Below are 14,780 nucleotides of genomic sequence, written 5' to 3' on the forward strand. Positions count from 1 at the left end.
AAGGATGCATTTTGTTTATAGAAATTGTATCTTCTTCTTATATAATCAAATAAAATAAGCATTTTTGAGTGTTTCCTATGCAGCAGGCTTGGAAGAATTGTAAGACTCAACCCTGCCTCTGAGAAACTCCCTGCGTGTTAGAGGGAGGCAAGGTGGGAATCCCAGTCTCTCACTGGCTTTACAACTTGGGGGAAGGAAATTGATCTCTCTGAGACTTAGTTTCCTTGTGTAAAATGGGGGGTGATAAAGTGCTTGTCCCATCAATTTTATAAATTACTCAGTGCAGTAACCTGCACGTAGGCATATTCATGATTATTTCTCTTCTTCCCATATATAGGGAGCTGTTTGGAAGCATATTGGCCACAATGCTGTCCCCAGGTGGTAGGATTTCAGTTTGTTTTTATTTTATTTTTTATACTTTCCTATATTGTTTATTTATCCAGTGAGCTTATGTCATTTTTATAAAATGAAGTTTAAAAAACACTCTGAAGAAATCAATATTTTTAAATTATTAAAAGGAAATTTCAGAGATCATTTTAATAACCTCAGAATAAGAAAATGCCCTTATGAAAAACACGTTCACACACACACACACACATACACCCTATAGGTAGTTAAAATTTAACACTTCTAAGGGCCAAAAAAAAAAACCACAAATAAAGTTAAATAAATGGTAGCAGTCTTAGAGGGAATATTTGCAGTATATATTTTAATCTCTTAAAGTCAATTAGAAAAGATACCTGAATAAAAATAATAAAAATGGTCAAAAAACAAAAATGAATTTATAGAAGAGACAGTACAATTGACCAAGAAATACAGGAAATTATTTTCAACTTCTAATCAGTAAACTGTTGATGAAAACAGTAAGGACATATGACATGTCACTCATAAGATTGGTAGGTATTTAAATTTTTTTAACATAATTTATTGGGAGGACATAGGAACCAGAATCCTATCATGATCCTCAGGTGGTAGGACAATCACTGTGCTGGGTGATTTGGGTGACCCTCTCTAACAGAAATGTGTATCCTCTACAATCTGCTGATGCCACCCTGGAGAAAGTCTTGCACATAAGCACTAGGGGACAGACACAGCAACACCCAATGCTACACCCAGTGTAGCATTGTTAATAATACTGAAAAAATGAACAACATAAGTTCCAATCAGCAAAAAGAATATGTCAAATGGGAAAAATTCATATAAAATACTACAACAAAGGTATTTTTAAAAAATGAATTAGGTCTACGGGTATTAAATTTGAGAGCCCCAAAAATCATATTGCTGACTAAAAAGTTAAAGTAATTCAAAACATATATATAAGACATAAAGAATATGATACTATTTGAGTTAAGAGAATAAACCATGCAGCATTGCATATTTTCTAAGGATACATATTTATGCATGTAATTATTATAAAGGCAATGTAACAAACAAAACTCACGTGTGTGTGTGTGTAAAAGAGAGGAATACAATATTGGAGCTAGGGCTTAAAGGGGTCTTTAGCTTTATTTGAAACTTGTGTATAAATTGTGTCATCATAAATTATTAGAATTAATTTTAATATTGAATAGAAAAAAGACAAAGTTGACTCAATACTCGTTTTTAAAGAATCACATGTGCTAAAAAAAGATATCAATACAGAACTAAAATGCAAAGCAGATTAACTGAAGGAGGAGAAGCAGGGAAAGGAAGAAGAACAGAAGAGGAAGATGAAGAGAAGGAGAAAAATAAGAGCAAAAAGAACAAGTAGTAGAAATAGCAGCAACGGTAACAGTCGTCATTAGCGGAACTCAGGGTCCAGAGAGATTGTGGCAATGGGAAAGATCAAGAGACATCAGGAAAAAGGTGGTATTTATTTAGGTTTACTAGAGATATTTTATTCTAGCTAAATTTTAGCTCGACCTTCCATAATCCTACCCTAAAACTAGTCGTCATCGTCAATAACTTCAAAATCTCCCTTGCTAGAATCACTGCCTTTCAGACCAGCACCTCTCCTTTTCCAGACCCTGACTCTGATACCTCCCTCAACTCAGCGCTCCAATCCATCATCCTAACCACTTGCTTTGTAAACTACAAATCTCAGATGAACACTTGATACTGCCCAGCAAACATTTCTTTGCTAAATTCATTTTCCTGCTCTCCTCTATTCTAGACCTCCCACATTCCTTTCTCAATCGGCTCCTTTTGTTGATTCTTCAGGATTTTACTTCATTTCCAATATTTAGTGTGTGCCTACCCAACAGAATTTATGACAGCAAATATGGATTCTTTCTTAGAAGCTTTGCCGAAAAGAAACACAGAAACAGAAATCACAAAGCAGAAAAATGAAGTTAAGAGAGGGCTTTCAATGAACAAAATATAAGTAGGCAAAAAAAGTCATCAACAAATCTGCAAGCCTTTTCTGTGTTTGTACCCGTATTTTTAAGTTCTGTTGCAGTAATGATCAAGAAGTGACCTGCCACTCCACATGTGCTCTGAATCCCATCTTCTCTCGGTTTCTCAAGGACATTTCTCATAGTAACATCCTTCATTTCCCCTGCTTCTTCAAGTTTCCATTGCTACAGTATGGTTCAACAGCACACATACATTTTCTAATATATCAAATCACGCTTTAAAAAAAAAAAAAAAAAACTTTCTTAAACTCACATTCCTGTCTGTCCCTTGTCATACCAAAATATCTCAAAAGAGTTTTCTATATCTGCCTCCAGATCCTCACTCCCCCTTTACATTTTTAACTCATATCTATTTATCATCCAACCCTATGACTCCATGGGATGTGTCAAGGTCATTCATGGTGTGTATTTTGCTAAAGCCAATATATTTCTGTTGATCTCTCTGCAACATTCAGCATATTTGACAATTACAGACTCTGTGACAATCTTTCCTTTTTTGGTTTTCTTAACCCCAACTCTGGGTTTCTTGCTTAATTCCCTAGCTATACCTTAGTTCCTCCACCTTATCAGAGTTTTAACCTGCGTCCTCTTTCCTTCCCTACACATATTTTCTCCTTGAATGTTCCTCCACTGTCCCATGCTCTATAAATTACCTGTATGTTAACTATTCTCAAAGTCACACCTCCAGCCCTCACCTCTCTTTTAGACTCCATATTCTATCTTCCTTTTTAATTTCCTTACCAGATACCTAATAGGCAATTAGCAAAAATAATAAACTAAAATACTACCCAATGCATACCTTCCCTTGCAGCAATTTATTTTCATCCCGCACTTCCATTATCCTTAAAACCAGACTATGAGACTCAGCCTTATATTTCCAAGAAAGGGGAGGCTACAAAAGAACCCAAGGAGGAAAAAAAGTTAAATTCTTGACTGAGTTCTATTATAAGGTTTTGAAAGCCTTCACTTTAAAATGTGAGATTAGGTAGATGGAAAAGAAAAATGCTTTGACTTTTCCTAAAATCTTTTAAAAGGTTGGGCTTGATTACAGAAAGCTCAGCCTAAAAGACTAAGAGAATACAGTGTATACCATAATCCATACATAACAAATAAAAACTAGTGAAAATAGCGATGTTTCCTGCCACACTGAAAAGAGAGAGGAGAATGTTCTGGGCTGCAGAAAGACCAACTGAAAGGACAGAAAAAAGAGAACAGGAGAATTCAACTCCCAGTGTAGAGCTGCCTCTACCACTAGCCCACCTCATCCCCTCACTCCAGGGGAAAACTCTTTATTGGGTTATAAATCACAGGTTTGGTCACAAATCCAAAACTGTAAGAGACTTGACCTCTCACTTGACTGGAATTCAGGAATGAGATACCTCAGAGAATACCCTGGAATCCCATGGAATAGAAATCATGGTGCATAAGAGAGAAAGTGAGATGATCTTGCAATATGCAGAGATCCTAAGTGGGGTACAAGAGATTGATGGAGTTGGGAGCTTTTGTGCCACCCAGAGGTACCCCTGTGACGTGCAGGAAGTGAGTGCTCTGGTCACCTGCAGCGGAGATCCAGAGCAGAGGCCAGAGAGGGTATGGGCTTGAGTCCAGGGACAGCCTGCGGGGGCAGAGCTGGGACCTGGGCAGGGAGGGCTTCAGAGTACATGTGGCAGGGCTCCAGGCCCATACACACAGGTGTGCCCTTTAAAAAAATGATGCAAAATGAAAACTGAAAATAAGAAACCAAAGCAAATAATTAGATTGAAAATCATTTGAGAAATGTGAAGTCTTAAAAGCTGAAAAATACCGCAGACATAACAAAAATCCCAAAAGATGATAATATTTTTGTTAGTTAACTCTCTGCCATACCTCTGTACTACTTTTTTAAATTTTAGACTGCACACTTTTAGAATGTCTGATCATTTGATAACAATTTTAGGTTACCATTTTCTGTAGGGAAAAAAGAAAAATAATTACATATATTTCTTTAGCATGGTTTAACAAAATGTATTTATTCCCATTGATTTTTAGAAAAATTCTTTCAGTTTTGCAAATTGATCCTGGAATTTTCATGTAAACTTCTAAGATTGTCAAATTTGAGGAAATTTCCATCAAGATTGTTTCTTATAGAAACAATCAGTAAGAGTTATCAGGAAAATATGTATCATATAAGTAAAATGTGATTCAACATGTTAGGATGCATAAAATACGTGATTTCATATAGAGAAATGTGGCTGTACATGGCTGTAGTACTGCCACAAACATGCTTTCAAATGCAAGAATTCCAATAATTTTTCAGATAATTGCCATCAAAAGAGTTACAGTCCATGAATAATTGCATTTTATACTATATAATCAACTACAGTCATGATAGAAGAGAACTGTTTTGATTGGATATTCAGAAAAACCAAATACTCCACCTACAAAAATGTGAGCAGGGATGATTAGGAACTTTCCCACAGACTAGCTCCTGGCTCTGAAATTTCAAAGCTCATTTCTCTCCCACTCACATGTTTCTGATGTAGCCTGTGTAGTATATTCATATCCTCTCTCTCTCCCCCACCTTTGCCTTTCTGTCCTTTTCTGGTCCTTCTGTGCCTTCAACATTCTTCACATTCTGCATCATACCATGAAGCAAGCGCATCCACTTGCATGAGTAGAAATACCATCTGGAGTCTGAGGACTTCCAAATGAATTGTTCCAAGTAAACTACAGACATACATTCGATTACTTAATGGACATGTCTCCTTTGTCCCACAGTGTGATATATTCAAAGTTAAACTTTCTAGCAATACCAAATCTGCTTTTCTTCTCTTCCTTCTTTGTTAGGTAATGATATTACCATCTGTCCATTCTTCCATGCTAGAAATTTAGGAGTCATATTACACCCTTCTTCTTTTACTCCCTATTTCTAAAAAAAAAATTTAAATCTTGTTGACCTTTTTTCCTAATTATCTCAATTCTCCCTTTGTTATATCTTCTTAAATGATGTCCCTGATTATTCTGCTGTTCTCATCGTGGTCATGGTGATGAAGCGGTGAGAAAGAGTTAAGTGCACTTGGGAAGTATTGCCTTTGAGAAACCCATAGGACACCCGGGTTCAGACATGCAAGGAGAATAGGAAATGTAGTCACAGAACTCAGGAGGGAGAGGTGGAAAGTCAGTTACATAGAACTGACAGGTTCAAACCACGTGGAATGCAAGAGAATAAAGCAAAGGGTGTGGAACAAACTCAGCTCTGTAACAACTATGATCTGTTATAGCACTCAATATAAATGAGAAAATGTCTCTCAAGACTTCCCACATACTCCCAGCACAGCAATCTTTGAAAAGAAGATAAGAAAACTTTGCATGCCTAGCTTGACTTAGTAGGCAGAATACTGCTGGGACAAACTACTTACAGCATGATCGACAATGCACTCCCAGAAATGTACATGGCTCACAGCACAGTAGAGAAGGCATATTTTGGTTTTAGGCGAAGCATAGAGAAATGGGGGAAGAGCCTCAAGTACTTGCACATATGTGTGCCTCAGGCCCTTCACCGTAAAACACGGTGACTAGACAACGTGGTCTTGAAAGTCTCTTTCAGATCTTACTTCTCATTATTCCGTGACCTTCTATTATAATATGATCAAACTTCTTTTTTATTTGATAATGAACTGGCAAGGCGAAAACAAACATTTCCTTTTCATTTTTACTTTCTGTGTTCCCTAAGAAAAATTGTTTTATGTTGTCACAATAAAATAAAATAACTCAAACCCTTATTCCTTTATTCAATTCCATTAAACAAGCATTTGCTGCTGCCCATCTTGTGCTGGCTTCTGTGCTGAATGGATAACTTTTCTCTGTTTTCATTTCTTTTGACTTTCCCCTTCATGATGTCTTTCATAGCTTATCTACATTGAGTGATTATATGTACAACATCATCACCAAAAATGTATGTGAAGGCTCAAGTTTGTTGTACTAAATGTAATAAAAAATGACTTTATTAACAGTCTATGCCCTCTAAAAATGTATAATCTATAGCATATTCCTGAGCTTCTATAAAAAAGCATTTTCTAATATCAATGATGATGGAATTGTTTTTATAATATTTCAAAGTTGTCTTCTTTGTTGTTTCTTCAATATTAAAGAAATATCTGAGCTATACCATTATTTGAAGTTGCTAATAATGCATATTTGATTATTTTTTACGTATAAAACTCTCAGATCCTAAAATACAAAAAATTTCCTTTTCTTATACAAGTTTTAGATTTGAAAGCTAAGATATATTCTAAAAATCAGGTCTTTAGAATAAAAGCAAAACATTGTTATCTATGAACCAAAAAGCTCTAGGCCCTGAGATGGATGCTCTGATGCTGTTTTCATTTTGTCCAAAAATATAAATATTCTACATATATTTGCAAACAAAAATCTAAAGTCACAGCTAAGAATATTTCATTCAGTTATAACTGTTTAGATACATCAGAGAATGAAGTGTTGTAATATTTTTTCAGTAATACATATTTATCACAGAATATAAAAATCAAAGAAGCAAAACATAATTTTCCATATAAACTTCTAAGTGCTATTCATGACATGAAGTAAAATCTTCAGAAATCGAATAAAACAGGAAATAGGCACCTCCAAAGAGCATAATCCAAAAGTGGTTAAGCAAAGTCTCGTGGCTATAATGGAAGCATCTCTCCTTTCATTTCCTTTCCTATACCCATAGGAGTGATGCGTTGGCATGTGGCCATGTTCTCTCCCCATCCTCCACTCCAGCTTCCAATTCTGAGACAAGGATTTGAAGAGCCTTCCAAGAATGCATACAATAAAATAAGAGAAACAAAGAAGAAAATAGGAAAACAGAAACCAAAAGAGAATGAAATAATGAGATTAGCAGGAAAGTCAGGACAGTAGAAATGTATACCATTAGATCTTACACTATGAATAAGAGAAAACACAAATTTTTCTCTGATATTTTTAGCAGCAAATGCAAAAATAAAAATATGATCAGTTATGTATTTCACATCTTCTGTGTATAAACCTCATCATGGCTCCAAGAAAGCGAAACTTCTCCTTGCTCTGTCTGAAAGATACCTGACTCATGACTCGTCATTATGGGGACAGGAGCAGGAAGAAAGCAGAGAAGATGAGGAGAGGACAGAAAAGTAAAGAGGATGTGGATAGAAGGAGAATAATGCCCAACCACACAGATGCTGAAGGTCACTCTGGTAACATTCCCAGATGGAAACAGCCACTTGACCTCTGGGAAGAGGTGCCTCTTCTTTCATTTCCTGGAAGTCTCTCCCTGTCTTCTCTTTAGAGGCAAACTAGCAAGCAATAGTCACTTCCCTGTCTTCAGGATTCAGAGGTCTGAGATCACTGCTCTCTCCCTTAGTGAATATTAGCTCCCGTAAGATCACTTTGAAATAAATGTAAATGAAATGTTTAAGAACGTTTTATAGCAAAGTGAGAAATCCCGTTTCCTTTTTTACCAAGGTAGAGGAGAACATAATAGAAAATAACAAACTAGTATATGGTTTCTTCTCTATATTAATAACAAACGAGAGTATAATCATTTGTTTTGGTTTTGCTATTTTAGAACCTCTCCCCTTCTCTCTCTCTCTCTCTCTCTCTCTCTCTCTCTCTCTCTCTCTCTCTCTCTCTCCCACTAACCTCCCACATGCACGCACATGTACACACACACACAGGCACACACCTAGGACATCAGAATGGAAGGGATAATAATGGAGAAATTCAGGTGGGTGCTCATTTGACCACTTTCTTTGTCTAAATAATAACCTGAATTGTAGGACAGGTGCCTTTATTTCATTGGATTTATCAAGTTAATTATGAATATTAAAAGATGACCCTCAAAGGTTTTTTTTTTTTTCTTCCCCTGGATTAAAAATGTGGATTTTTATGTGAGAGTAAGTAGACATTAAAGTCATGGCCAATGCAAGAAGTATATACCTTTCCTAGGACAATGCTAAATGTACGAAAGGGGCTCATTGAATCCTTACTGAGTTAGATACCCTTCTTCTTCACTCCATTTGGTAAAAGCATGCAAGGGAAAAAATATCAGGCCAAAAGAGGCGACAGTCTTCTGCATATCCCAGTTGGCTCTATTGTGTACTCCTGAAAAAGGTAGTTGAGCAATGTGGAGAGAGCATGATGTGATATAAAACCAACAAGCTGGATGCTAAAATGTGTTCTTCCTCTTTTAAGGTTCTCTTGGTCATTTTTATTTCTGGACTCAGATAGGGTCATCACAATTCAAAGAATTAACTCAAAAACAAAACAAAAAAGTTTGCAAAGCTCATCAAGTTGTACATAAGTAATTTATTCAGTGTGGCTTCATTTAGTACAAGTTGGTCAAAAATCAATGAAGCTTTGGTAAATAGTAATAGTTGGAGAAATAGGGTGAAAAAGGTCTGAAGACAAATAGGAATTATTTTAGAACCATAAAGAAATGAAGGACATGTAAAAACAAATAGCATAAATGCAACTTAGGAGAATAGTTGAGCTGCCAACGAAATGGCCTTCATGACACCTCTTCCCTAACACAGTTTTTGGAAGCTGCATAAAATCATTTTAAGGGATCAAGCATTGAAGGTTCTGAGAAGAACACAATTGTTTTTTTAAAAACCGAATTGCATGGTAATTCATTTAGATTCATAAAACAAAAAAGCTACTCATTACCTAGAACAAATTTAAAGAAATACCTTCCACAAAAATGTCAATGGGATAATCAGAAAGAAAAAGATAGTGTGGGCCACTGCTTAGAGGAAAAGACACATTTCAGTGAGTACAGTTGGAATGGTCCATGTCAGGAAGGCCCTGTGAGTCCGGGTGAGACTAAGGACTTCACACATCCCGCCCATTTCACTTCGCCCACTTTGCCATGAAACACATTTATGGCACAGTAAGAAGCAATAGGAGCTGGGCGTGGTGGCTCGCGCCAGTAATCCCAGCACTTTGGGAGGCTGAGGCAGGAGGATAGCTTAAGGCCAGGAGTTCGAGACCAGCCTGGGCAACATACTGAGATCCTGTCTCTACAAAAAATTAAAAGATCTGTCAGGCAGAGTGGTACCTGTAGTACCAGCTACTCGGGAAGCTGAGGCAGGAGGATCGCTTGAGCCCAAAAGTTTGCGGTTACAGTAAGCTATGATGACACCACTGTACTCTAACCAGGGCGACAGAGTGAGACACTGTCTCAAAAAAAAAAAAAAAAGAAGAAGAAGAAAAAGAAGAAGAAGCAATAGGCACAAAGAATGGAAAAATTGTGTTTTAATAACCAGGAATTCTACTCAGACCGACTCAAGTGAACTAAACAGCAAAGATAATTCTTATTTGAGGTCACTTCTTTGGCTCATTTGCTAACTCTGGTTTCTATACCTCCATGTATAGCCTGCAGTGTGACTCTGATCATTCATTTAACTTTGCTGGGGCAACATTCATGCCACCACATCAGAGCAGAACAGAATGAAAAGCTTATGTTTGTTGGCTTACATGACCCTTTTCCTGATCAGACCTCTCTTCGAATTAAAGCCTTCGGCTATACTCTGTAGGCAGTTGGAATTCCCAACCCTTCAGTCTTATATAATTCTCTTTCACATATTTAGGAAATTGCTGAACCCCCTTTTATGTGCTGCTATGATTCAAAGCATGAGTAATCAGGATAAAAATGCTAGCTATCTTTAGAGGAAGGCTCTTTAGATAAGTTGAAAAAAAAAAATTGAACAGCATTGTTCCTGCAAAATGCCCACTGAAATCATTTTTATAAATATTCACTTTCTTTTTACTATTTTCATTTTATTTTTTTAATTAACAGATAAAATTGTATATATTCATCACATATGACATGATGTTTTGAAACATATATACATTGTAGAATGGCTAATAAGCTAATTAACATATGCTTTATAACACTTTTACTTTCTTTTGTGAGTTTTTTTTTTTTTTTTTTTGAGACAGGGTCTAGCTCTGTCACCCAGGCTAAATTAGATATCTTTTTTAGAGTGTGGTGGCCTGATGATAGATCACTATAACCTCCAACATCTAGGCTCAAGTGATTCTCCCCTCTCAGCCTCCTGAGTAGCTGGGACTACAGGTGTGTAGCACCACACCCAGCTAATTTTTCCTTTTTATTTTCTGTAGAGACAGGGTCTCGCTATGTTGCCCAGTCTGGTCTCAAATTCCTGGGCTCAAGCAATCCTTTTGCCTAGGCCTCCCAAAGTGCTAGGATTACAGGCTTGAACCACCACACCTGGCCCATACTTTTCCTTTCATAATGTAGGACCCTAATCTAATGTTGTTTCATAAACACCTCATTCTGGGGAAGGAAATGATTTTTTTTTAACTGAAATAAACATATATTGTAAATATCTAGTGCTAAGATAAGCCGGCAAAAAGGTTAGAAGTATGATGAGTCAGAAAACTGACTCCAAAGAACCCAATTATTTAACATAAAACATTCTATTAAACATAAGACTCACAATGTAAGGTCTGCTGGGTAGGAAAGAGACTAATGCAGTCAAGTACACCTTTAGATCACACAGGTCTGTAATCAACGGTGTATCTAGCAAAAGTTATTTTTCTGCTTTGGGGGAGAAATTTCTGCTTATAAACAACATCAAAAAATATTAAACTTCTTGAGCATCAAGGTCAGTTATTCTAAAAGCTTAAAATCACAATCTGATTTGGGGTTTTGTTTGTTTATGTACTTTGGACTATCTTATCTAAGTTATCTTTTTATATTTGTCATATTTAGAGTCTTCCCTAAAGTCAAATTGGTATAGTTCTTCAAGTTAAATGGCTTTCTCTACCTTTTCCTTTAAAATCCTTTAAGGAAGTAAAACTTCTAAAGCAAGTCCAAAAAGCCCAAAAATCTGAAATTGGGGAGCTTTTTTGGCAGCAACGCAATTTCTGCAAACATTGCAGACCAGGTCAGATATCAGAATTTTTAAAGTTTGAGAAATAATTCCAAACTATTGGCCCCAAGGAGATTTGTGAAATCCGGCCCTTATTGAAATCAAAACACTTTCTTGGAACACTGAATTAAGGCTCTAAACAAATGCTTTTATGATACTATCTCCTCCAACCAACAGCCATCTTGGGCTGAATGAGATAGACTCTTAACCTCATGTGTCTGAAAAACGGTAAACAAAAGCTAAAGTTTAAAAATAATTTTTACTGCACTGTGTAAATAAAAAGCCTAAGGAAGATCAGCTCTAGGTATGAGATTCTCTCTCACTCTCTCAAGTCCACATTTTCTGGGTTGGGTCCATTTTTAGACAGGCTTTTCCAGCAACGACATACCATATATCCTCTCAGGTTTGAGTCCTACTGGAAAACTAATAGTCATTGACTCTGGTTTAAATACAAGACCATCCTTGGCCATTCACTGTGGCCCCAGTGGCTTAACATCTTTATGGTCTGAACTACCAATAGAGCCCACTGCAAAGCATGTGGACTGAGAATGGGAAATGAGTGGTTCCCCAGAGTGAAATTGAGGTTCTACTTCTAAATTATGGTAAATATATGTGGAATGTTAAAAATAATAGATGTCCAGTATGTGCAAGATGTACTTTCACCATCAGATAGAATTTATTATTGAAAGTGCACCTGCCTAACTCTTCTACCTGGTAGTTCTACTTTCTGTAGGCTTTGAAGATACATAACATTACTAGAAACTTACCCAGGAAAAAGAAAAGCATATGTCCCTACAAAGACTTGTACACGAATGCTTGTAACAGTTAATTTGTAATAGCCAAAAGCCGTATTCAACTCAATTCCCATTAACAAATGAATGGATAAACAAATTACGGTATAACCATACAGTGGAATACTACTTGACAATAAAAATGAACAAATTCTTGATACATGCAACAACACGGATGAATCTCAAAATAATTACACTGAGTGAAAGGAGATAGACAAAAAAGAATACATACTGAAAGATTGTATTTGCATAAAACTCTAGAAAATGCCAAACTAATCTATAAGGACAGAAAGCAAAACAAGATCAGTGATTGCCTAAGGAACAATGGGGGCGGAGGCAAGGCAGGGAGGGGCAAGATTAAAGAGCTGCATAAGAAACTTCTGAGGGTGACTGCTATGTTCATTATCTTGATCAGGGGTTGGCACTTTTTTCTGTAAAGGGCAAGATAGAAAATATCTTAGGATCTGCAGGCCATCTATCTCTGTTGCAACCAAGCAACTCTGCCATTATAACATCAAAACATCTATAAATAAGATGTTTTTAAAAAGGATAAGGTTTTGTTCTAATAAAACTATTTACAAAAACAGCCAGTGGCTCAGTTGGTTCTATAGGCCTAGTTTGCCAGTTCCTGAGCTTGATCATGGTGATGGTTTCACCGGTGTATACATATGTCAAAATGTATCAATTTGTTAATTAGGTGTCAATTATACCTCAAGCTATTAAAAAAAGAAATTTACGCTTCCCATCATGGATTGAATAAAGTCTAATCTTCTTACCATGGCATACAAGTCCTCCTGTGTACCAGCCTCTCTCTTCCTCCCCTGTCAGATCCATTGCCATTCCCTGGCAGAATGTGCCAGACACATATATCATGTCATTTCAACTCTGTGCCTTTGCTGGGGTTCTCTCTCCTCTTTCTCTGCCTAGAATGACCTGCTCTTATCAACTGTCTAACTCATCCTCTTATTTATACTTTAAGATTAAGCTTGGGCATCTGCACTTCCAGGATGTCTTCCATATCTTACACCTCCTATTTCCTTTGCCTTATATTCTGTGAGATGTCTCATCTCTATGCCTCCGTAATAGCTTGTGTGTTTGTATGTGCGTGTGTGTGAACATATATATGCACATGCAGTCAACTATGTCTTTAGATCATGCATCTATAATCAAAGGTGTATCTAGCGAAAGTTATTTACATATATGTGCATATATATATGTACACACGCTGTTATTATGTTCAATAGCTTTAACTATATCTATATATTTAAATTTTTTTGATATATGTGAATTATTATCTAGTCTGCCTCTACTACTTGACTGGGATCTTCCTGTATCTATTATGCATGTTATAGTGACCAGCATGTTAAAAACAAGAACAACAAAAAACTCAATAAATCATAATTGCTGTTATTATTATAATTATTTTACAGAGAAAAAAACTGATTGATAGATTATGTATTTTGTTATTAGGCGCATGGTTGTAAAAGCCAAGCTAGTACTTGAAAAGAGTTCTATGCCTAATCTCCAATGCTTTCCACTAATTCATGCAAATTTATTATTGGAAGCCTACTCGTATTTCACATTGGTGTGTTTTCTGACTCTGTCACTGTTCTTCCTTCATCTCCTAGATACACCAAAATGAAGACAGCCACCAACATCTATATTTTCAACCTCGCTCTGGCAGATGCCTTAGCCACCAGTACCCTCCCCTTCCAGAGTGTCAATTACCTGATGGGAACATGGCCATTTGGAACCATCCTGTGCAAGATCGTGATCTCCATAGATTACTATAACATGTTCACCAGCATATTCACACTCTGCACCATGAGTGTCGATCGCTACATTGCAGTCTGCCACCCTGTCAAGGCCTTGGATTTCCGTACCCCCCGAAATGCCAAAATTGTCAATGTCTGCAACTGGATCCTCTCTTCAGCCATTGGTCTTCCTGTAATGTTCATGGCAACAACAAAATACAGGCATGGTGAGTGATGTTGCGGGCCTGAGGGATGGAGGGTTTATAGCCCAATTTGTTGGTGATGTCATGAGCCAAGTAGAATTCATGGAGTGGTCCAATGTTTTAGTGAAATTGCAATTTTAATTATTCTTTCTAGAAAACAATGTCTGCATATTTTTAAATATGACATTTTTTAAATAATTTTAGGCCCACTAAACATTTTAAAGAGAATACAATCTATTTGCTCCTGATTTCTCTGTACTTTATCAAAATTGTGGGTAAATAAGAACATACCTCTCCCAAGGTTAATAATAGCTTAAAATCAAAAAGTATTATGTTGAGCCTTGTTTTAAAATTTCAAGTGGCTTCCTATATGACAAATTTATCTTTCTAGACCTAATAGCAGAATAATTAACTACCCATCAAAAAATGTAGTGAAAACATCCATTATCTGGAGCCTCCTAGAAACTTTAGACAATGATTATATTTTGTTGTTTTTTAAAATTTTTTTACTTATTTTTTTTTATTTCAAAATTACTGCAGGGGTACAAACATTTACGTTACATCTATTGCATTTGCACTGCCCGAGTTGGAGCTACAAGTGTGCCTATCCCAGACCGCGGGCACCACACCCATTAGGTGTGAATATATTTTATACATAAACATAGATTCTGTCATAGGAGGTCTAGCTCATGGTGAGAGGTCCATAATTGTTCACTGAATGAAA

The 14,780-nt window shown here is 36.5% G+C and overlaps 1 protein-coding gene across 5 annotated transcripts in view; it reads left to right on the forward strand.

Annotated features, from left to right (window-relative positions):
• Positions 1 to 14,780, forward strand: part of OPRM1 (opioid receptor, mu 1) — a 110,900-nt gene that overhangs the window by 79,174 nt on the left and 16,946 nt on the right. For 4 of the 5 annotated variants that reach the window (XR_001137609.1, XM_012646797.1, XM_012646796.1 and 1 more), the window contains exon 2: positions 13,728 to 14,080. The exons of the other annotated variant lie outside the window; for it this stretch is intronic. Coding sequence is in view for 3 of the 4 variants with exons in the window: in XM_012646796.1 (XP_012502250.1) it covers positions 13,728 to 14,080 (353 nt within the window). In the remaining variant the exon portion in view is untranslated. The remainder of the gene's footprint in view (positions 1 to 13,727; positions 14,081 to 14,780) is intronic. 5 annotated transcript variants of the gene reach the window in all.

This window comes from Propithecus coquereli, unplaced genomic scaffold (genome assembly GCF_000956105.1).
Source record: "Propithecus coquereli isolate 6110/MARCELLA unplaced genomic scaffold, Pcoq_1.0 Scaffold25, whole genome shotgun sequence".
NCBI classification, from domain to species: domain Eukaryota; kingdom Metazoa; phylum Chordata; class Mammalia; order Primates; family Indriidae; genus Propithecus; species Propithecus coquereli.